This window comes from Falco cherrug, chromosome 2 (assembly GCF_023634085.1).
Source record: "Falco cherrug isolate bFalChe1 chromosome 2, bFalChe1.pri, whole genome shotgun sequence".
Lineage (NCBI taxonomy): Eukaryota > Metazoa > Chordata > Aves > Falconiformes > Falconidae > Falco > Falco cherrug.
Window position 1 is genome coordinate 65444719 of NC_073698.1, and position 23459 is coordinate 65468177.

General features: G+C 42.1%; 1 protein-coding gene across 2 annotated transcripts in view; it reads left to right on the plus strand.

The window, feature by feature from the left end:
- TMEM255B (transmembrane protein 255B) overlaps positions 1–23459 on the plus strand; it is a 76274-nt gene that overhangs the window by 25736 nt on the left and 27079 nt on the right. The window contains exon 4 of one of the 2 annotated variants that reach the window (XM_055703368.1): positions 5008–5097. The exons of the other annotated variant lie outside the window; for it this stretch is intronic. Coding sequence (XP_055559343.1) covers positions 5008–5097 — 90 coding nt within the window. The remainder of the gene's footprint in view (positions 1–5007; positions 5098–23459) is intronic. 2 annotated transcript variants of the gene reach the window in all.

Sequence of the window (23459 nt, forward strand, 5' to 3'; positions counted from 1 at the left end):
ACAGATGCAGCTCCTGGTTGATGTTGCACCAGGGGTGGAAAGTCTTTCTCTGTTTTGGATTTGTGATACAATTTTTGTAATCTGCTCTTGCCTCTTCATCCCCAGTGTACTAAAAAAGTGCAGGAGATCTATTTAAGCCTGTATTAAGTTCTGAGCTTGGAGACATATGGAAATCAAACCAGTAAAAAGGCCCACAGAATGAAACTGTATTTTGGCAAATGTAATATTAGGGGCAGTCTACAACAAACTGCCCTATGTATTTCTTTTCCGAATACGTTTGCTTGAACTGTGTGGGGATAAAAAGGGCTTTACAAACCTGTGGCATAACATTTACACAGCCTTTTGCAAAGCCTTCACTTTCCACAGCAAAGTGTATTAGATGGCAGTGCTTCTCAATTTACATTGATGAGGGTAATTGTGATTCTTCCTCTGCCTGGGAAAAATCCCAGAGAGATTTGATGAACAGCAGAATGCTTGGAGACACTGGAGGCTGTGCAATGCAAAACTAGCCATTTAGCATGAGCGAAGTGAGTCTGTTAGATATAATGTAACTTGCATCCAATACCGAGGTGATTTCAAAAACATAAATCCGTGCAATTTCCAGGTTTCCAATTCTCACATCTACTTAGTTTAAATCAAGAGAATGAGGCATCTCACACAGCACCTGGGGCTAGAAATGACTGTCATTATCTGGGCAGTTGTGCCTTTTGACTGAGAACAGGTAAGGGCTAAATTAGAGCCACGAGGAAACCAGTTACATGCAAGAATGGAGACCTAGAGCCCAGTGAGCCTCACAGAGGTGTTTCACAGGGATGTTGGAAACAGCCAGCGATGCACCAGCCTGTAGCAAGCAGGTGCTTCTTCTGGGGAGTGATGTGATTTTCTGTGTGTCTGCTGGCAAATGTTGGCTGCATATCTCCACGTGTCACACAGCAGGGACACAGTGCCAGCAGCATGTGATTCAGCACACCAAGTGCCTGGGGACCTGAGGTGTGGTGCTTACACGAGAGTGTGGCTGCAGCCAGGGTGGCCGCATCAAAGTCCCTGCTGGATCTGGTCCATTGCCATCTCTGAACTCCAAAACCATGCCTGGGAATCATTGTGGGAAACTGTTGGTTGCCAAGTATCTGTGCCAGGTGCATTTCGGACAGCTGAACAGTGTCTGTGACCAGCTTCTGTGGCCACAGGGTGTCCCCTGGCTCTGTTGCCTTCACTAGGCTGACTTGCACAGTGCAGCCAGTGGCGCTCTGTGCCTGCTGAAGGACCAGAGGTTGTCTAAGACAGGTGAATTCTGCAATAAAATGCATGACACTCCTGAAAGAAGGCAGCATGTAAGAATTTAGCAATCCAGCCTTTCACTAGTTTTGCATTTTTGAGTGTTTCCATATTTCTGTGACACGACTGAAGTTAAGTAACAGCTCTTCAGTTAACACTGTGTCCTAAAGTTCCTCATTCCAAGTGCTGTTTTGCTCTCCCTTTTGCTAAAACACCTCTGTTAAACAACTGGCTTTTGGGTTTGATTGTTAGGCCCACACAGTATAGCTTTCAGTGTTTAGTAACTGGCTTCATGGTTGCCTTCCAAGTAACCAAATTATTGTATGCTGTACCAGAACCAGGAGTAAACACATTCTGACAGTAACAGCTGCAGAGAAGCCTGGTTGCCCAGCAATGGAACAGCAAGAGCAAAACTGTTTCTTGAATAACTGTTAAAATATGTTGTTATAAATAATAGTTTTCCTGACAAAACCTACTGCTGTTAAAAATGGAGATGACATGATGTGATGGGTCAGTGTTTATTTTTTTAAAAGTGCTATTTCTTTTACCTGTCAAAAAGAATTCTCTATGTTTAAGTGAACTGCACTGCTTTTCTTTCTGGACACTGTTAGGCTCATGAACTCACAACTCTGGCAATCACATACCACTCAGGAAAATTAGCTTTTCAATTTACAACAGCTCTTCATTTGGCTTTCTTGGCTGCGATTTTTAGAAGTAATTAATTTTTTACTTTGTTTATGTTTCTCACATTCTTAATAAGCATTGGGAGGTTTGAAAGAGAATATAAATGTGTAATTTTAATTCTGCCACTTTGGCGTTGTTATTAGTATGTCTTCAGTCAAGAAATGGTCCTTTTCTATTTCAGAGGGACTACTCACTGAAGTAATTGCTAGTAGGCATGGATAAGAACAGCAGACTGGCTGACCACCTTGAACTTGCATGCAGCTCCTTGAATGGGTAGAGATAATCACTAACATGACTGGGGAGCGCAGAGCCAACTCCATAGCTCCTGTCTGTACTACTGTTTACTGTCCACCTTTATATGCAGTCTCTGACAGCTTATATGGCAATGCTGAAAGGCCAGCATACTCATTAGGTGATTTAAGCGATCTGCACGAGTGGAAAACGTTGGTTTGGGGATTGTAGTTCATCAATAAGTTGCTCATGTGTGAAATGAAAAGCCACCTTGAGGTCAGCTTCCAGTAAATTCACGTGGAGCTCAGGCAATTTGGAAACACCTGGCTAAGCCCACTAATTATTTGATTGACTGCTATGACTTGAAAAACAAGATAGAGGTATCAGATGCTAATGACTTAATCTGAACTTTTAAACACTGCTGCTTTTTGAGATAAAGAGATCAGAGTCTGTAGCAAATGCAGCTGCCACAGGGCAGCACAGCCCACTGGTCTGCAGTGATAATAGCTCTCTACGAGAGCCCACAGCCTTCTTGATCTGATGAGTTGCATGCCAAGATCTCGACAGCCAGATTCATAAGACATGACCTGCCATACCGGAGAGCCAAGGGATGGCAGAGATCGGAGGGTGATGCAGCCAACAGTGCTTTCTTAGGGTTTCCACCTCCTTACAGCAGGATGGAGCTGGCTGCAAGGGGAACGCTGCAGGTTCCCATGATCAGCTGGTACCATCAGCCTCAGGCACTTCTGTGTGCCCAGTTCCTCCCCACGCTGAGGATTCCAATTACGCAGCAATCCCTGTGGCAGTGCTGGCTCACCTCTGATTACATGATCTAAGAGCCATGAGCTAAAGAAAGATTTAAAGGACTGTATCAGAAAGCATTTGAAAGCTGTGATTCTTTGCTTTTAAGTTGTACTTTTTGCTGATTCACTGAGAGCTCTTATTCCCATATGTTTCTCTGACTGTGTCTACAGTGCTATGGGCTTATATGGCTGTAATTTCTTACTTGCCCTATATAAACTTTTTTAAGGAAATCACCAGTGCTGTGTCCCCTGCTGACACTATTGACATTGTACTGTTCTTAGCCTAACATAAGCTAAAGCGTCCATTTTTCAAGTGGGTTTGTGGTGCCTTACAGATTTTACACATGTGAAAACAGTATTTAGGTGATGCAGGTATGTATTTTGTATAGGCAAAGGGCATATGTGAACTGTATGGATGTTAATTTTGGGACCAGGACATTTTGGTAATCTATACCTGGGCATTTCTGAAATACATGTTGTGAAGGAGTAGTTAATGACTAGTAAATAGCAAAGAAGTTCCAAATTCTTAGCTGAAACCGTGGTCCATGCGCTCTATCAATTAAGGACACTCAGTTTTCAAGGAATTTTTTTAAGCTGTTGCAGTTATTAACTATAACTTAATAGTGTTGTAAATTGAAATTAACCTATCATATAGGTTGCTTCAAAGGGTTCCTCTTGTGTCTTTGCATGAGAAATGCCAGAGACGTGAGAGATGTACATTAAATTATATTAAAAACATAGCCAGAGAGTGCAGATTGGGTTCACCTTATGTCCTGCAGGTACCTACTCATCCAGACTCAAGGTATAGAGTCCTCAAAGTCACAAAACCCTCTAATCTGAGAGGGAGTGACAGCATCTCTCCCTCAAGTGATGGCATTGGGGCTAATGAGCCCAAAGGGAGTGCCTTGCCAGGTGTACATGGGGTTTCTTTTTCAGAATTTACTTCATCTTACCTTGCTCACAGTGCTACATCCTTTAGATCTGCCCTCAGAATAAGCCAGTGTTGTCTCAAGAGTGTATGGTAACAGCATGCTGACTGGTCTCTGATGGAGGCGCACACCAGTGCTCGGCCTTTCTGAGTTCTGTTGCTTCCTTCAGAGTGAACTGGGCAGTAAGCCTGCTCTGTCTGGGGCTGTGCTATCCCTGCAGTTGCTGCTAGAGCTGCAGCTGTGGTCATCCTCGGAGATAAAGTGAGCATGGCTAGCCAGGGGCTCAGCATGCCCAACCTGCACAGCCCTTCCCCCCGAGCCCTCTGCACCACCACCATTTATGCTAAAGCAGTGCTCTAGTCTTGTGCCATCTATAGTCCTGTTGGTAAAGAATTAGCATTTAATAAATGAAGTAGCTTGGGAGGCGGACTGAGCCTGAAGCTGTGGCTGGTAGGCTAATAAAGGCAGTGCGCTCCCTGTGCTGTGGCTGGGACATCTACTGAGCTCTGCTATGCCCACCTGGGACTGAGGTGCAGGCTGGGAGCCCCAGCAAGGGCAGGGACCGGCGCACAGCCCTTCCAGAGGTACCAGTCCTGTGAGTCTCTGATTTTGTTCTGGCGTTAAGTTACCATAAGCTTTGGTTTGGGATGATAAAAGCTTTCTGAGAGTTCATGGGCTAGTTAACTTACTACAATGTCTTTATGTGCATGTGTGAACTACTACTATGGCAATACAGCTCTAGAGATTTATGTGAGCTAACAGGGATGTGGCTTTTTGCTGTGCTCCCTATGGATGCCACTGCTGTTTTATTTAACAAGTTGATTTAGAAGAAATCACCATTGAATTTAATAACTCTCGCAGCTGACCTCATTTTCTCTAGAAAGATTTAAGCTTTTCTAGTAACCTTGATGGTATGTCAACTCAGCATCAAGAATTTCTGGCTTTTTTACTAGTCTGTGACTGACATCTTGCCACACTGATCTAAAGTCAACTATAGCATTTAAGAATACTAGAAAAATTAGTGTAATTATTTTACTTAAAGTTTTGTATTGAAAACATTACTCAATCTGTTTTTCTCTTCTCAGTTGGTAGCCTCCATTGTGTTTATCAGCTTTGGCGTGGTGGCAGCATTCTGTTGTGCAGTAGTTGATGGAGTGTTTGCAGCACGACACATAGTAAGTACAGTGATTTTCTGTCATCTTTCATTTTTTATTACTTATGTCATTTCTAGCAGGAAAGCATTTTGTTTTGGTTTATGTCTAGCAGTATATTAGGTTTTTTGATAGTTCTGCTTGCTGGAGAAATGTCTTTTGGCAAAAAATCAGCGGGAAAGCCTGTCATGCCAATATCCAGAAACAGTGGCGATTGCTTATTCATCTCTCAGGGAGTTCCAAATACATAGATGATGTAAAATGATGTGATGACAGATGTGCTAAAATGCATACCTGCTTAGGAAAGGGAAGGCACTTGAACCACCACCAGCATTTTTTTCCTTTTGCACAAAGGTTTTGTGGGCACAGGAAGGATATGGAATACACCAGATGGTGATGAGCACCAGAAGGCCCCAAGGGATTTTTAGAAGGAGGTGGATTGCAACAGCACAAAGGGAACATTCTGCTGGAGCAAAGACAGTGGAGAAAGCGGCAGGCTTTGGTTAGATGTAACATGAAGGGGGAACGTACTGAATGACAAACAACCCAAATTCACCATCTGCCTGCTATCAAAGGGGTGGATGGGTCATTTAACCAGAGCAACTGGTATTTCCAGTGTGTCTTCAAAACCCAATCCTCCTTCTTCCCCCAAACCTATTGCTATCTCTGTTTCAAAAGGACATTTGTAGGTGTTCACAGTACTACAGTTGCGGTAGTGTTGCTAGTAGTTTGTGACTGTTTATAAGTCCCTAGGAGTCTTTCTCATGACCTTCTTGTGTAAGCACTAGACAAACAGAACATTTTTTTTTTAATTATTTTGGCTCACAAAGTTCAAATTAAAATATTAGACAGAAAGGATCAATAGAAGAACAAGACAGACTAGGTTGTGGGGTCATTTGAATATGCCAGTTTACCTGTTAGATATGTGTTGTTTGCTGTTCTGTCTTTTGTGATAGAATACCCAAAAATCAATCTAAACCCAATCTTCTAATTGAGCTTTGATTTCCAAAAGCATCAGGAAATAATTAGTTATATGTTTTAATAGATGTCTGAACTCACATGTAGTGTGCTACATAATACAGCAAGTATGATGGTATATAACCCCCCACTGCTATGAAATACCATGGGCCTGTTCATCTTTCTGCTTATGTTCATTGAGGGGCAGCATAACTCTGCTGGCATCAGTATAACTATTTTCTGTTAGCAGATTCATCAGAATCATTAGGCTTTGGATCATTTGGCACATAAACCTGTAAAGTGATTTCTTTTCTACTGTTATTGAAGAGGACTTTAAACCAAATGTGGGCTTCACAACTTCACGTGCATTGCACAAGAGAGGAGACATCTACTGGTATAAACAACTGAGTTGTGCAATGTGAGCATGAATAAACACTCTGGATTGTAATCATGGTTTGTGCTATACAGACCCTGCATGATGCTGAAGTGTCATGCTTTTACTTGGACTTGCCCTGCTGTTGCTCTGGATGACACCTGGTATAACTTTGTCTCTGATTAGTGTAAGGCCAGGGAGCCTTTCCATGGGAGCTGCTTAAAAGAGGAGGGGAGCAGATTTCTATTTAGGTTTCCTGCTCCTGAAAATTAAGTGGTTGTGCCCCAGAAAACCATTGTCACTTATTCAAATACTGGACCCGTCTCTTAATTTCCCAGGAACCAGACTTATTTTTATCCTGCTCTGATGTGATAATTAGGAGGTGTTCAGATGGCACTTGTACAGTCACACCTTTTAACTTCAATGCAACCATGCAGCCACAGCCCCGCACTGCTGAGGTTAGACATGGTGTCGCCTTCTCTGAGGTGAGCTGCGGTGTTGAAGGACAGTGTGTGGCCTGTCGTCTTTCTAGGCATCTTCTTTGTAAGTTTACGCTCTTTTGGCTTTAAGTTTCTTTCACATGTTAGTTAGCTATTCTAGAAATGACACTACTGGCTAGTTAAACAGTATCATAGTAGAATATTATTGTACTCTTGTATCTGAAGAAGCAACATCTCATGCGTAGTACCTAGAGTTTGTATTCGCTGCCTCTTTATTGTAGCATAAACAGCTGCGTGGCATTGCTTGCTGGGAAAGCATGCCTGTGATCTGTTGTTACGGACTAAAAGTTTCAGCTTATTGCAGTGCTCTCTGGGGAGAAAGTGGGCCAGCGAGTTGTCGAAGGAGAGCACCGAGGCACAAAGTCATTGCACTCACCCAAGAAGAAAGCATCTTGCTGTCTTGGGTGCAGTTCTGTGCCTGGTTAAGTCAGTGACTGGGCATGACTGCACTACCTGTGCAGAGCTGGAGACTGGAAGGAGCTGGTCACCATCCAGCTATCCCTTAGAGTGCTGGAGATGTACAATGAGATAACATGAACCTGCTTCAGTCATGGCATGACGTGCTTCATGGAAATCCATTTCCCACTCTTTACGTTTGGGCCGAGTTTTGTTTATCGCATCTGTCTCTTCTGGTCTCCTTCCCATATTACAGAAGAAAGAAGTACTTAATAGTGACGTTTGTTGGAAAACTAATTTATGTGTCAATGTGATCACACTCACTTCATCTCATTCTCCTCTGTCTGATAAGGAGCCTAATAGGATCAGGTGAAATAAAGAGGTACATCACCTACTTTCTCTTGACTAACACACCTAGGGAAATCTGTAGGGGCGGTAGTGTAAGCGCGCTCCCAATTTGAAATGGTGGGGGCTTATCAAAAGGTGCGTCGGGCAGACTATGGTGTCATTGCCACTGCATTATGTCCACTTTGTGTCACAGCTAATTTCCTTCAGGGAGAGCAGTAACACTGCGTTCAATCCACTCCCCACAGGCCAGCACCAGCCATTTTCTGACCTGTGTCGTGCTGTCACTACTTTGGCCACTTCCTATGAGGATTAACTGCTGGAGGATCTGACTAAACTGTCCTTCGTCCAGGGAAAGGACAGACTCCTCACATGTCAGAGCAGGTGCCCAGGTCTACACTAAAGCTATAAACTTTTCATGAAGAGGAGCTGGGCAGCGTTCACTTTTCTGTCTCCAGTATCAGGGTACTGATGCCAAGGCTCCAGGTCCCTTTTCTCCTGGAGGGAGAAGTACTAGCTGAAGCCAGGCGGGCTTCAGACTGCCAACAAACACACCATCCTTCACATCAATTTGGGATAAGAAATGTCACCTGTTTTTCATTTTATTTTTAACTTCATTCAAGATGGGAGGGGTGTGAAGAGGACAAATCACGTTATTATAGCTTTTCCTTAGTGTGTGCCTGCTGTGGAACGGTGACTAGTACTGTCTCCAAAATGTTGCATGTTTTCTCCTGCTTTTGTAAAAAAATAGAACTATAAAATACTTTCTCTGTTTTATGTTCTTCCCAAGAAGGCATAAAATTGACAAAAATTCTTCCAGGGAAGGGATGTATTTCAGAAAAGAGATATTTAAATTATTTAAGATTATTTTAAAACACTTTGCTTAATAGAAAGCTCTGGAGCACAGCACCTGTAAAATTAAGAACACTGAAGAAAAAGTAGCTTGATTTAAAATAGCAGTAGCTTACTTAAAATATAATGCAGATGTAATTTACTGTGTAAAGTTAATTTCACCATTGGTCCCTTCAGCTGCACTTTTCACCTTAAAAAAAAAGAAGAATCCAGAACCAAATGAAACAAATCAAAGGTGGAGTTAATGTGCAGTGATGTTATTTCAGAAAAAATATGGTGATCACAGGAATCCATTAGTTTGCTTGAGACATTTTGTTATTTAGCAGATGCAAATAGCTCAGTTGTACAACAGCTAATGGAGATCATTGAGCAGCCTCCTCTCACCACACAGGGAACCCCCCCATCCCACCTCACATACACATTCTCTGCAGTACCTGCTACCCTCCTATCCATGACTGCAAGCACTGACCATTGCCACATGACTCTTAGCTTTGCAGTTATCCCCCAGGCAGGACCTAAAATAGCCAACAGCAAGAAATCCAGTTAGGAAGTGAGGAAATTACCTGCAAGGCCTTCCTAGGAATGTTAGGAAGGTGGCAGGTAGCGAAAACATGGGCAGATATTTTAAGCTATGGAGACAAAGACTTTGCATCATCTTTTTGTTTGCTCAGCTGGGAATCATGGAACATCAGTACTGACACATGGCCAGTTGCATTTTCCTGAAGTATGGGATAAACTTGGATATACCTGAAAGCTCTAAGAGAAAGCAAGGGCCAGGGAAGTATTCTCTGTTTGACTCTAAGAACTGGTTTTTGATCTTGTTGAGTGCAATTCATGGACCGTATCCAGACAGATTTATTGGAGGGGATCCACTAATAAAAGGAAAAAAATAAAAAAAGGCAAAAAAGCAGAGCTTGCAGAGCTTGGAGATCATACCAATAGAACACTGGAACATAGAACAGTGACATTGCAACTTGGGACTGTTGCCATTATCCTTTCTCTACATATCTCTTTGGCTTTGTCTTCTCTATAACAATTCTTCAGGTAGTTCAGTACAGCAATAAATATACCCTTAAGCCTTCCTTTCCCCTCAACAAATGCAGTTCCTTCAACCCATCCTGGTATATCATGTCCTTCAGTCTTCTGATCATTTAGTGGCCCTCCACTGGTCATACTGTAATTTGTCAAGGTCTTTCTTATATTGGAGAAGGATTAAAATTGGATGCTGTACTGAGATGTGGCCTCATGAGCGTTCAGCAAAGAGGAATAATCAATTCCTTGAGCCTACTGGTGATGGTTTGCTAATGCAGCCCATTATGCACTTGGCCATCACTTTTGCAAATGCACCCATATATTCAACTCGTCCACAAACACATCCCTTTTTTTTTTTTCTTTGCCAAGCTGCCACCTAGTCAGCTTGAACTGTTGCCCGGAGTTATTCCAGATGCAAGATTTTACATTGATGCTGTACAAAACCTAAAAGAGTACAATTAAAGAATTCATATTCAAGTTCAACTATTTTTAAAGTTGCACTAGATTTCTTTTCTAAATGTGTATCACCAACAGAAAAGAAAAAAAAACGTTTGGATGCTTTATTACTTGCCCTTTAATTACCATTTTTGGCTTTCTTTAAAGCATGAACTGGGCTGAATTTTCTGTGTTAATAAAGCCTAAGACTTTGATAATGATCCTTATGTACCTTATCATTGATTACTGCTACATCCTCTTAGCTGAAGTTCTGTTTTAATGCAGTTTATGGTCAGGCATGAACTTGCTTTAAAAGGAAGTGGTTTTTAAGAGACTGATTTTATGTTGTGCAATGGAAGGATCAGAACTGCTGCACATGTGCATTGTCCTGTCTGTCTGTCCCCGTGTGCTTGGAGCTGGGTTCCTCTGGAGAACCACCTGTAAGATCCAGTGAAAAGCTTAGCTTATTTGGTCTAACTGAAGTATCTTAGAAGTGCTTCCAGGATGTTCCTCTGAAATAGTTCATATTTCAGGGGCCTCCTAAAAGCAGTCTCCATGTTTTTTATCTGGGTGGGTTGAATGGACTCATCTTTGAATGAATGCTTGGATAGTGTAATGGATGGTGACCCTTCGAAAGATTATAACCTGCTTACAACTTCTGATTGTGAATGGTGAAGTGACAAATGGGCAGAATAATCAGATGTACTTCAGGTTAGCTTTTATGGGTAGCCAGCAACATGACGTACTTCATTATCACTAGCAATTTGAAAAAACAGTATGATAAGGTACTGTATTAGGAACTGAAACCTGAAATGAACTATGCTAAGGGAAATCATGTTATAAAAGCCAGAGGAGAAGAGCATCTTGCTCAGTTATTTTGCAATTTCAAACCGCTAGTTTTGTACATACAGACCCTAATCCATTCAAGATTTTTCTTAAGTGTCCACAAATAAGAAACTGAGAAAGTGGTGAAATGTGAAATGTTTGGAAAACTGGTCCAGAGAAAGGAAAAAATCCATTTATCTGTAAGATTATCCTGCCCAAGATTAGTGGCAGTTTGCTCATCTTCTGTAGAAAGCACAAACACAAATGGTTGCCTACAGACTGCCTTGGATCATAGTAGTGAAATGGTGAAGTGAAATAAGAGACCATCTGTAGGTTTTTCGTGATATAAGATAATTCTGCAAACAGTAGTTATTCTGAAGGAGACTAGGTCCCAACTGTAGCACCTCTGGGGTAAAAATGTGTGGCTTTGAAAGAATATATTATATATAAACATGATAAGTGATCTTGTCTAGTGGAGGCATTTTAATGTGACTGCATATGAATAGAGGAGAGGCTTCTTGGTGCCCTAGGCATGACATCACTCACTTTGAGCAAAGGTTCAAATCCCATCCTGCCTAAAAGCAGAGACAACACATTATATTCTGATTTACAATAGCAGATTTTTGCAATCTATTTTCAGCTCTTCAGCTGTGCAAGAATTGGAACAGAAAAAGAGTCAGGCTCCAGTCCTGGGGTCCCATTTTGCACTCCTTCTGACCTTATGTGCCAGCTTGACATTGATGACTGAAGTTATCAAAACTCATGTAGATGTTAGATGGAAATGTGTGTAAGGGAAAGGAGGGTGCTGTGGAAAAGCAGAGTTGCTTGTCCATCATGAGATGTAAAATGCACATAAAACCAGGCAGTGTTAAGTTGTTCCTTGGATTCCTCTCCTCTTCTGCAAAGCCACTTCTGTGACACATTGATTTAACTTCATTTTCAGATAATCTAGTTTCTTCCTCTTAATAGAGGTGGCTTAAGTAATTAATTAAAATAGAACATATCATCAGGCAATAAGCCCTGAAATGAACCTGTAGCTGAACAGGACCCACGTGGTTTAAGTGCAACTTGTAGACTGCTGGGTAACTACCTATAGATTTGGGAGTTCAGTTTCTAAACTTGAGATATTTGTCTTCTCTTTATGTATGTTTATACTGTTTAATAAGACAGGCATTATGTAAACTTACCTTCAGGGAAGCATAGAGACATGGCAATGGGAAAATGGAGCTTTTCATCTGGAGGATGCTGATGCAAATTGAGTTGGTAGAGCTCAAAAGCTGCTGTACTAAGTAATACTGAGATGGCAGCCCCCATCCAATGAACAAATAACTATAAAACTGCAGTCCCAGCCAATCCCAGCAGAAAATAATGTGAGTGGGTGTGGGTATTGGTTCCTTCAGCTTGTCCAAAAGGATTTAGTTCTGTTCTTCTTTCTGTGTTGTGCCTTTCTGGGCTGCAGAAACCAGATCAGGGAGCTGAGTGCCGCTTTTTTTCTCACAGAGACCACATGTGAAATACTCTTAGTTATGTAGTATTCTATGCCTTTAGACTGAAAAGCTGCAAAATCACCTTGGCCACACAGTGCTCCTGAGGAGGGAAGCTCCTGAAGAGAGCAGGGAAGCTCCATTAGCACCCTGAGGTTTATCAGCCTTGGCAAACGTCAGCGCTTGGTGTTTTCTGGGTTACAGAGTACAGGCCAGCTGTCTGCAGTAAAAAAAGAATAGATTGTGGGATTTTAAATGTGGGTCAAAAAGTGGCACCCTCCTTCTCCTGGTTTCACTATTCTGCCTCACCTCTTGCCCTAAGCCATGGGAGCCTGCCTGAGGCAGAGCGAAGGGAAAACTCACCCCTGTGCTTCATCCCCGCTAAGCTGGCTCCCATGGAGTGCCCCATCCAGTTCATCTCCGGCAGGCAGTCACCTGTGGGTGCCAGCCCCAGGCGAGCGGTGGGGAGGCATGGCTGGGAGCAGAGGGAAGGCAGGAGCAGGTCTTGGGGCTGCAGCGCTGGCTTGGCTCGGCTTAAAGCCAGTGTTGGGCTGGGTTAGAGGCGGTGAGCCCGATGATGGCTGAAACAATGAAACAGCACGAGGTACCTCCGATCGGGGCATCAGTCAGTCAGAGCAGCACGGCGTGAAATGCCGTGAAGACCTGATGATTCTGCCGCCAGCGCAGTGCTGCAGGCTGGGATGCCTGCCCGACAGCCGGCTGCGGGTTCCCGGCAGTGTCCCCGCGCTGCGGGTGGCGGTGGCAGGTGCTGCCTGTGCGCGATGCTTGAGCACCTCCAGCACTGCCTGAGCATCGCACACGCAGTGCCTGGGGACATCACTCCCCTGCCCTCCTTCGAAGCTCCTTCTGCAGATTGCAGGCAGGCAAGAGTCGCAGCAGCCCAGGAGCTTCGCTGACAACCACTGCATTTTACTATAGGGTGACTCCATAAGCCCATGGCATGTAACACAAGCTTTCTGTCATGCCCCAAAGCCTTGTGTGCTTCGGGCCAGATCTCCTAAAAAGCCATTTGAAAATGTTCTGAGCAAGCCTGTTGGCCTTTCCTTTGAAGAAGAAACCAAATAGTCATATTCCATGTCTAACGAAGTTGTTACCTTGACGACTGGTGGTAGAAAACACAACTCAGTAAGTAATTTCTCATTGCAATTAAGTTAGCTAGCTTCTCTGGAGAACAGTAAATGCATTTTAATTTCTCCATGGTGCTACATGAGATGAAATTACAGCTAATTACTTTTAATTCCACTTTCATCCTGTATGACTCATTAATATAATAGCATGGCATAGAATATTCCATAAAGACTTTTGTTGGGTTGGTTTTTTTAAGCAGAATGAGCACTAAACATTTATAACTAAAAACTAGCACTACTTCAGTAGTGATTTTTATAATGACGGTCCACTGAGGTGAAAAATGTTTTCTTGACAAACTTCTTAAACACAAAGTGCTTAAGTTTGTAAGCAGTACGTTTTGAAGCCAACGGTCAGCTATCCCACAGTGTTAATAGTAGTATTAGACCTTGCATCTGACACTGAGATGGGAAGCACAGACAGCATTTCTACAGTACCAATTAATTACAAGGGGGAATGAATTACTTTTTATGAACTTAATTTAAGGGTTGGAGCAAAGGAGGACTCTTGCAACCAGCTTAAGGCAATCTGCCAAGATTTCTCTTTTGTAATGCAAGATGACCGCGTTCGCTTAACAGTTATGTTCATGCATCCGAATGCAGTTGAGTACACTTTAAATCAAAGGATGAAAACTCTTCTTTGAACATTGCAATCCAGATGGTAGAGGAGCTCCTCATGCTGGACAGGTCTCCAGCCTAACTGAGAGCCCTGGAATGAGTTACAGATATCTACAGATGTCTGCTGCTTCCAGCCACATCAGAACCTGGAAGCTCTGCATTGCTGTCTGCTCTGGCACACAATCAAAATCACCTGCTTTCAGGTAAAGGTCTCCCTGACAGTAACCACAGTTACATTGGTGCTGTTGTATGTAATTGTGCTTTTGCCAGAAGAACCTTCCTGGACCAAAGGAGGGGGTTTTGGATGCCTTTTTGTCATGCTAGTATTTTCATCTGATGCATAAGCAGAGTAGAGAAGAAGGACATTGTAGCTCTAGGATGGAGCCACTGTGTTTTGGAAAGCAGCAAGTCTAAGGAGGGATGAAACATCAATGTGGTAAAAAATTCTGAACGTAAAGGAATCTTCCAGGGAGATACTGTAGCTAAGTGAGCTAACATAAGCCATGTTATATAATGACAGTATAACTGGACAGTAGTGTCTACTAGCAAGACCAAGCTGAGTTACCTATAATGACAGGTATTTGGTAACATGTTAGTGGCCATGTCTACTCTGCTGCTGTGGAATATAAACTCAAACATCAGACCTCTGTCTAATGGTTAACTGCCACGTCAGCTCAGTTTCAGAGCACCCCCAGAAGCTCTCTTGAACAAATCTGAACTAGAGGGATAATGCTAAGCTGTGCAGGTGTGAGCAGTGTGGATGGGACCATGTGGCCTCAGGTCCAGAGACTGGTCTGTGGCCTTTATTTGGCGGTGTAGATATAGCCTGTGAGACCATTGCTAGATTACTGACTCCAGCTATGGTTGGTGTTTCTTTGTGCTTTGCAAAGGGCATTATCGACTGGAAGGAGTTCAGAGAATAAAAACCTGAAATGTGGAGTGGCACCTATTAGCAATAGTACTCACAAGTTTTATTTATTTTGTTTATCAAAGAAAAGCTTGAGAGGCAAATTGATCTTGGCCCCTCTAAGGTATCTACATAATCAAAGGTTATCTGATAACAGAGGGCTTTTAATCTCTCACACAAAAGCACAAGTGCAGTGGGTTGAAGTCAATGTTAAACAGATTCAGACCATGAGGCAGACAGTTGTGACAATAATGAATTACAGGAACAGCTTTGTCAGGGTTATTGATGGTTCTCTGTCACTGAAGTATTTAAATACCAAGCTTCTTTTAACATGATCTTATGAAGCTTATCCAGAAGTTACGAACCTGATGCAGGTGTCTTGGGATGAAATTATTTAGCCTATGTTTTTCAGAAGATCATTCTAGAGAAGGGTCTTTGAAGAAGGGTCCTGTGAACTATTTTTATGGTCAGGTGAAAACTCTATTGCCTCTTGTCAGCAGGTCTCTCTGTGTGGTGCCAGGACCTGTCCTGCTAGAAAATGTCTAGGGGTTCACAGATTGAAATTGGTTGAAAACCATTTATCAAGATTTCTGATCCAGGTTTGCTGGTCTTCAAATCTGCAAAGGAACTACAATCTTTAACATGAACATAACTGAAATAATATCTCTAATAAAACCACTGTTCCTCAGATACTGGGTGACACTTAGGACAACCCAATAATAAATATATTAGATGCATCGAAGGGCTTGTCAGAAAAACTATCATCTCACTGGTGTTTTCTGGGCTAGAACGCAGAGGCAAGGGAGGGCTTCAGGGTATTTGTTCCCATGAATCTGCAGTCTGATATTCCTCTGTTTCCAGACAGGTAAGTACTATGCATACAGCCTGAATATATTGACATTACAGAGGAGCTGGTAGGATGCTTTAGTTTGGTTGCCAGATATTTTCCAGTAAGAAAAATAATGTCAGGCCTTTTTTATGGAGAACCTCTTGAGATTCTCCCTCCAGTTTGCAGAGCCTCTCACACGGGCAGGGATAAAAGCCCTTTGGTTATACAGCTCCTCTTTCTGCTTTGGTTTTTTTGGTGGGTTTTTTTTACTGAAATTCCTTTCAGGTTTAGCCGAATTGCAGATTCTTTAAAATCCCTTTATTCTTCCCTGCTGTGACTTGTTTCCCTGAGGGAAAAGGGCTGGTATTGTGCCAACCAAACAGAAATGCCTAAACCATTAAGACAGAACACATTGTGTTTAGATGCCAAAGAGCTATTTGCTTGTTGATGGGAAGGAAAAGGAGATTCCCAGTTCCTTTCCCAGCAGCATCTCTCTACATCTATCACATGGTCTCCTAGTGCTGTTCCGCAGCCCCGGGGGTGGGGGCAGAGATAAGGCTGTGTCAGACCCTCCTGGCTCTTCATCTGCACCACTGTGTAGGACAAAAGCCTTCACTGCTGGCAAAACCAAGGACTGGTCCAGCTTCCTCTAGCCCCGTGACGTGAACATGGGTCCATTGGCTTCCCACGTGGAGATGTAATAGCCCACATTGAGATTCCTCATTCATGTTAGTATTTTGGTCATTCAAGCTGCAGTAATGCAACTTTGAGGTAAAAATTCCTTGAAGGTGCAGTAAGGGACATCTTACTACAATTGCTTGCAATAGTGAGGGAGGAAGACTACTCTTTTAAATTAGGAGTTTGCACTCTCAGAAAACATTAAGGGAATGACCCACACATTTGAGTATATGAAAGCTAATGGTTAAATGCCACTGCCATTTGATTGCATGATCCTGTCTCAAAGAGACTGCAATGTCAATGCACAGCAGGGTAGAGTATTTAGTGCATTTGGGTAATAGCAAATTTGCCACTTTCAATTGCTTTGGCTCTGAAAATGGAATAATTTTCTTTTAGCTTTCCTTCCAGTGTAAATAGGTGGGTGTGAACTCCACTGAGTATGTTGTAAATAAACTCCAGAGATATGGAGGGAAATTCTACACATTTTACTCACATTAATAGTCATATTATGAATGTGAGAAATAATATGAGAGGTGAGAAAGGAAGCAGGATTTGACCCATCTTTAAAATAACACTGGTATTCTAGTTTCCATAGTATATAGTCTTCTGCATTTGTATGTAGATTATAGCCTTCTGTAATCTGCATCTGTTTCTATAGATTGTAGTCTTCTGCATGTGTGGCTCCTATACATCCAAAAATGAGTTGGGGGGTGGATTTTTTTTAGCAATGTAGAATAGCAGCTTGAGTCAGGAGGGATTTACTGTCTACTTCCATCTTTAACCTTTACTGTTCAAAGCACTAGCCATGATAGAATTTATGCAAAGCATACAAAGCAAGTTAATTACTATTTAGTCCTAAGAAAGGTGGGTGACTGGGGCAAAGGGCTTGCAGTGTGCTCTGAATAGTATAATCTACTGCCCTCTGATGTGCTGCCAGCAGAAGATAATTTCCTTCACTGTTTCCTGTTCTCAGACATGTTCCTAGACTGTCAACAGATGTTTCTGTTCTATGAAAAAAATCAAAGCTTTTACACAGATACATAGAGGGGAGAGGGAGTAACCACCTGCAGACTTCAGACAACAGTGAAAATACTTGGCATTTTTCCCCATCATTTGTCAAAGGAAAAACAATTCTTTGAGTTACACTATGCAGAAACTAGTGGAGTGAAAAAAAGGAAAAGGCTATTTATTCACATGGTTCTAAATCGGCAAAGCATGTAAAAGTCCTTGAATTCTACTGGAGTAAACATTTAGGGTATTAAGTATGCTGTGTTTTGCCCTAGCAAAAGGTTTCAAAAAGCCAGAGGTTTTATGTTTCATCTTAAGAAGAAACCATTATTACTATGAATAATAATAGCATGTAGCAGGAATTTCTGTTTCTCTGGGTGGATGATTAATCAGTTGCAAATTATGTCCATGAAAGGTATGTTCCCAGGTTTTCAATATAGTTTTTTTCATGATTATTTATGGTCCTATTAAGAGTTTATTAAAAATATGTGTTGCACCAGGATTGACCGATTATGAAAGTTCTCTCTTTTATTATAATTATTTAGCCTTGGATGAGAAATTCCAAGTTTGAAAAGTATATTTTTTACATATCATTGTTAATTATTTTTTTTACCAAACTTGCCTAGAATTTCCTTGTGTGTATGCCTCAGTGCAGTTCTCTGCACTCCCAGCCAGTGGTATATCCAGTGACTTTTTTGCCTCTGGAGCACTGAATACATGTATCTGAACATCTCTGATCTTCTGAAATGCATGTGAGCTTCAAAATGACAAGCCGGTGGAGATAAGGAAAAGCTTATTGCACCTGAGCAATCAGGGTATGCATGAATCGTTTCTCTAATTGTTTAGACCACCATAATTTTCTAACTGGTGTCTTTCCATTCCTCCTGGGGTTTCTCTCATGGCTTTTTACTCTGCTACAATTTGGGGTCTACTTCTGCATTCCCTTCCATTTGGACAAGCCCTGTCAGCCTGGCCTGTGATGTGTGTCAGTGGGGTTCTTCCTTTTACAGGGATGATGGGGAGCTTTGATGGCAAATTGATGGGCATAAACACTTGCTTTCTGTGTATTTTCTGTCAATACCTAACACAGAAAAATCATACATAAAGTTGTTATTACATTGCTTAGATTATAATGAGAATATTTAAAGGTCCCTTTCAGTGGTGTGCCATGCCCTGAAAATTAAAATCAACACTGCAACATCAATTAAACCTCCAGCATTTTATTTGTATTTGTAGATATTCAAGATATATATTGCTCAACTAGATGCGTTTAATGCAGGCTCTTTTCTTTCTCTTTAGTGTAAAATAAATCCAAAAGAGCATTATAAATGTAAACCGCCTACATTTCAGTTAGCAGGGTATACAGTATTTCAGATGAGTGAACGTTAATGTCTTGCAAAATGACATTTCTTGCAGCGGTATACTCAGAGAGTTACATATTTCTTACATATTCTGATAGCATTAAGGTGAAAGGGGGGAGCTGGCTTGTATATAGTCTATTTGAGTTACATTGCCAGAAACAGAATAAACAATTCATGCATTTTTGTGGAGAAGTTAATTACTCACATGGCACAACATCATTATAATCAAGACAGAGCAATCAGTTTGTATAACAAACCCTATAATCAAGGTAATGTAATCAATGTAAGTAATCAACGATAATAAGCAATTAAATATCTAACTGCATCAAGCAATAACTAAAATAACAGCTTTGAATAATATCAGCTAATTGCATCATTAGAAACTTGTGTAAAAGCCAATGGTAAATCTGAGTTTTTAACTCGGCAAAATAGCTGTTACAGGTATCACAGGAAGGTCTACAGCCCCATCCTGAGAGACATTAGCTAGCAAAACTTGACTAAAGAAAAGCAGTCATATGCCAGCGCAACGCTTGGATTGGCAGAGGTCTGAGTTATTAAGGCAGGAGTAGGCTTCCTCGCTGGAGTTTTGTGTGGCCCCAGCTCCCCAGTTCAGCCAGAGCAGCTGCCTCTGATGCCATACTGGTTTGCAGCATAGCAGACAGGCCACGGTGTCGCTCAGCAGCTCTGCATACACCTCTTTTCTTTCTGCTACTACCTACATCTGCATCAGCTAAAAACACTGGGGCTGCTGAACCTCCATGGGGATGTGCAGGGGAGTCAGCTTGTCCCACTGTACTACATATGCTGGTGGAGGCTGATGGACCTCTCCTCCCACCTTCATGCCAGGGAGAGTGTGGCCAAGAGTTGCTGAAAGAGAAAAACACAACTATTTGAAAAGGATTCAACCTCTCCTAATAGAGCTATATCCATCTGAGAACAGGCCTATCTGTGCACATCATCTAGCAATGGGGCAGCTCCAGCATCTGGAGTCTTTTCATTTGATTGTAGGAGTACTACCAGCCCACAAATCTCTCCAGGATAAAGGAGAGTGAGACTGAGGCTACCGTTACAAAATATTTTAAATAGAAGAAAAATCAAGGAGGAAATACAAACTGAGACAGATCCATGTATGTGTATTTTTCAGCCATGACACTCTACAGGTACTCTGAGTACTTGCTGGTTTGAAAGACCTGAAATGAGTATCTGCTGCTCCCAAGCATTAAGAGAAGAGGATTCTGTAGGATCTAGTCCTTCGAATCAGATAGAAATCCTAAAAAGAGCCCCTGGAAAGCACAGTCTGAAGTAAATCTGGTTTGTGAGAGTAAAGAAGTGTTTAAGCCACACCAGCTGCTTTTCCTATTTTCAGTAGTAGGGTTATTTCAGCACAGCAGATGAGACAGGCAGGGTCCCTAGGCTGGAGCCCAACATTTCTGGAAGAAGATTAGCTCTTAAGTTCATGCAGGGCAGATGGAGGAGCACGAGGAAAGGTAATCGCTGACTGCAGTCTAGAGTGAAACTCTCAGCACTGCTGTCATGGCATGACCTCACCCAAAGCATGTAAACAAATACTGTCATACCTGCCTCCTAAGTATTTAAACAAAGTTGGGAATGTATTATTTGCACCAGGGGATCACTAATGTGTCGTCGTTATAGTAGGAGCATGGCATGGACAGGAGCATCCCATCTCTCTGTCTCACTCTACATCCCTTTGAAAGGATTGTTCAACTGTGCATTTGTGAACCTTTGACTTTTAAGGCAGGGGTAATAAATATAGAAACTGAGTCAAGACACACTAGCCAAGTCTGCAGCTTAGGTCAAAAGAACACGTGAAAACCTGATTCTAGGGCCTGTAGTTTTTTAATATAGATTGCTAATTGTCAGCTGAACTTTGACAAAATTGCAAAAAGTTTGAAAAAATTCTGTTTCTGATGGTCCAGTCCATTGCAGCCCTTGGCAGTAGCATGACCTCAGGGCTAGGCTGCTGCACAGACATAGAACTCTGGGAATCCAGAAATGGCAAATGGCTTAGTCCTTATTTATTTATTTATTTATTTATTTATTTATCTATCTATCTATTTATTTATTTATTTTTAGCATTCACCCTTCTAAATCCCAGCCAGCAGTTACTGTGCACTCCCTGACAGCCCAGGCCTTATTATGTTGCTAGTCAAGGTGATGCTTTCAAGAGGAAAAAACACGGAACAAACAAAAAGTAGGAAAAAACCACTAGTATCACAGAGGAGGAAAACTGCTGAAATGCAGAAATGGATAGACTTGGCGGCCCACTTGATGAAGTAAAACCAAACTGACATTTGGATTCAAAAGCTGATGATGAGCTGGGTGGCAATGTGGCAATGAGATAAAAGCTGTTAATAACTCTAGAAGAGTCTGTCTTGGTGCATTGTCAAAACGTGAAGCAGGTAGGGATTATCATAGAATCATTTAGGTTAGAAAAGACCTTTAAGATCAAGTCCAGCTGTAAAGTTAAACTGCCAAGTCCACCAGTGCAGTTCATTTTCTTCCCATAACTGTATTTTCGCAACTTCCTTAATTTTGAATAAAATTCAAATTCTTTTTGACAATTCCTGTCTTTCAGGCACCTCTTGACCAAGGTTCAAGTACCAGCCCCTTTAGCATCCCTAGCACTGACTGAAATAGCACATCTGCTCAACCTGGTGCATCAAAGGCCAGGAGTTGATGCCCAGCACTCCCATAAGAGCAGTCCCTGACACTGAAGGGATAGAAAAGCAGCCCAGTGAACCCTGTGGTGGTGGTGGACAGCCCCAGGGCACTGGCCTGTCCAAGGGGGCAACTTTTCCTGCGGGAACACATGCTCCATACTGCCCAGAGGCTCCTGCAGTTGAGCAGTGACCCCTCTCTTCCGAGCAGCTCTTTGAAATGCAAAGGTTCTGAAAATAATGCCATTACTTACAGGAAGAGTAGTATTTTAATAACTATCTGTAAAATATATGTACAAAAATGTAACAGCTCATGAATTAAGGGTAAGGCATTCTGGTTGGTCTACCAGGAGAAGATACAGGTCTGTAAGAAACCAGCCAGTTTGAAATGGTTATTGTAAGTAGTTTATTTTCTTTTCCATCAGTTGATGTAGGTTCAGTATTTGGAAATCTGGAATTGTAGAGTCTGGGGGGTTATTATTTCTGCTCTTTTCTTAAAATAGTGAAATATGCAATATAAATTGTTTTCTGAAAGGCTCTTCTGCTGCAGAAATTGTAAACTGAAAACTGAATTGCATGTTTAGCTGCCAACAAGTAAAAGCCCAAAACAATTGTCAAAAAACCCCACCCTTGTTCCTGATTCCAGAAGGTATAATCATGTGCTTTATGTGGGAGTTGCCAGGCTGGGGAGCAAACAGAAATATAGGATGTTTTGTTTCTTAAAGCTGATAACCCCTCACCACTGTGTTGAGGATACTGATCTGTACCTTAGCCTCAGATGTTCCTTAATACCCCTCTTGTCACAGCCAATATAGAAGCTATTCATAACATTTTAAAAATGAACAACTTGTTTGTTTGTTTGTTTATGAGTGAAAGCACAAAGATGTTTGTATTAATCACTCCGATGCATCCCTGGGATCCCCTCGCAGTGGTCTTCCTCAGGAGACACCCATCTCATTGAGAATATTGTTGAAAAAGACGGAGAAAAAGCTCTTCGTCAGAGAGAGGCAGTGACAAAAGATCTGTAATATTTCCTCTCATTATTTGTATAGGGTGGGATCCAGTCAGTTTTAGCTCAGGTCCACAGACAGTGATCCTGTCCCCCTGCTTTCCCAGACTCCTAATATGTCGGCACCTTCTCTCATGAGATTCTTCTGTCCTTGGTCTGAAAGCTCTCGGGTCGCTACGCTCCCATCTACCATGTGCTCTCAGATAGTCAGTGTGAGGCAGGCACGGATACCTATGCTCCACCTAGCTCTCCAGAAAAGCATAAAAGCTAGTTGCTAATAATGTCTATTTTTTTCATATTCACATGCCTGCCTTCAGAAAGTTAGCAGAGAGCTGCATCTTGAAGGGAGTGATAATCTCCAGAACACCCAGCTGTTGGCACAGGGCTGAGCTGGCACTGAAGGGTTACGTTTCGGTTTGCTTTTAGGATTAAACTTGAGAAATCTTGGCAGCTCCCTCTCCTATTCATTGCTAGCTGAGCTGTAGATGAAAAGACCTACAAAAATGTTGTAGCAAGAAAACAGAAAATGAGAAACTTCAAGTTAATGAGCCACTAAAAACGTTAGTCTGGTTTTAGGCTCCTCAATTTTATCTATATTTGTCTTTCACTTGTGCCCAGGACCGTTCTGTGGTCCTCAGGCCAACTGGCATGATGAAGTCCGTGTCCTTAAAGCCTCATAGAGTCACAAGCAGCACGGCAATGTCCAGATTACTTACTGGGAATGGTTCTTGGCCCATGCTAGTTTTCAATCCATGCCCAGAAATTGTTTTGGAAGAGTGACAGTTTGCCCACGCCAAAGCCATCACAGGCACAGTTCTAACAATTTAATGGGCTAGATGATTGAGTTTCAGACCTGGGAACATTCCCTGGCCCTGACTGAACTACACTTCTATCAGTGCAGCCATGGAAGCTAAGACTAAATAAATAACGTAATTGGAAAAAATAGCCCTCACT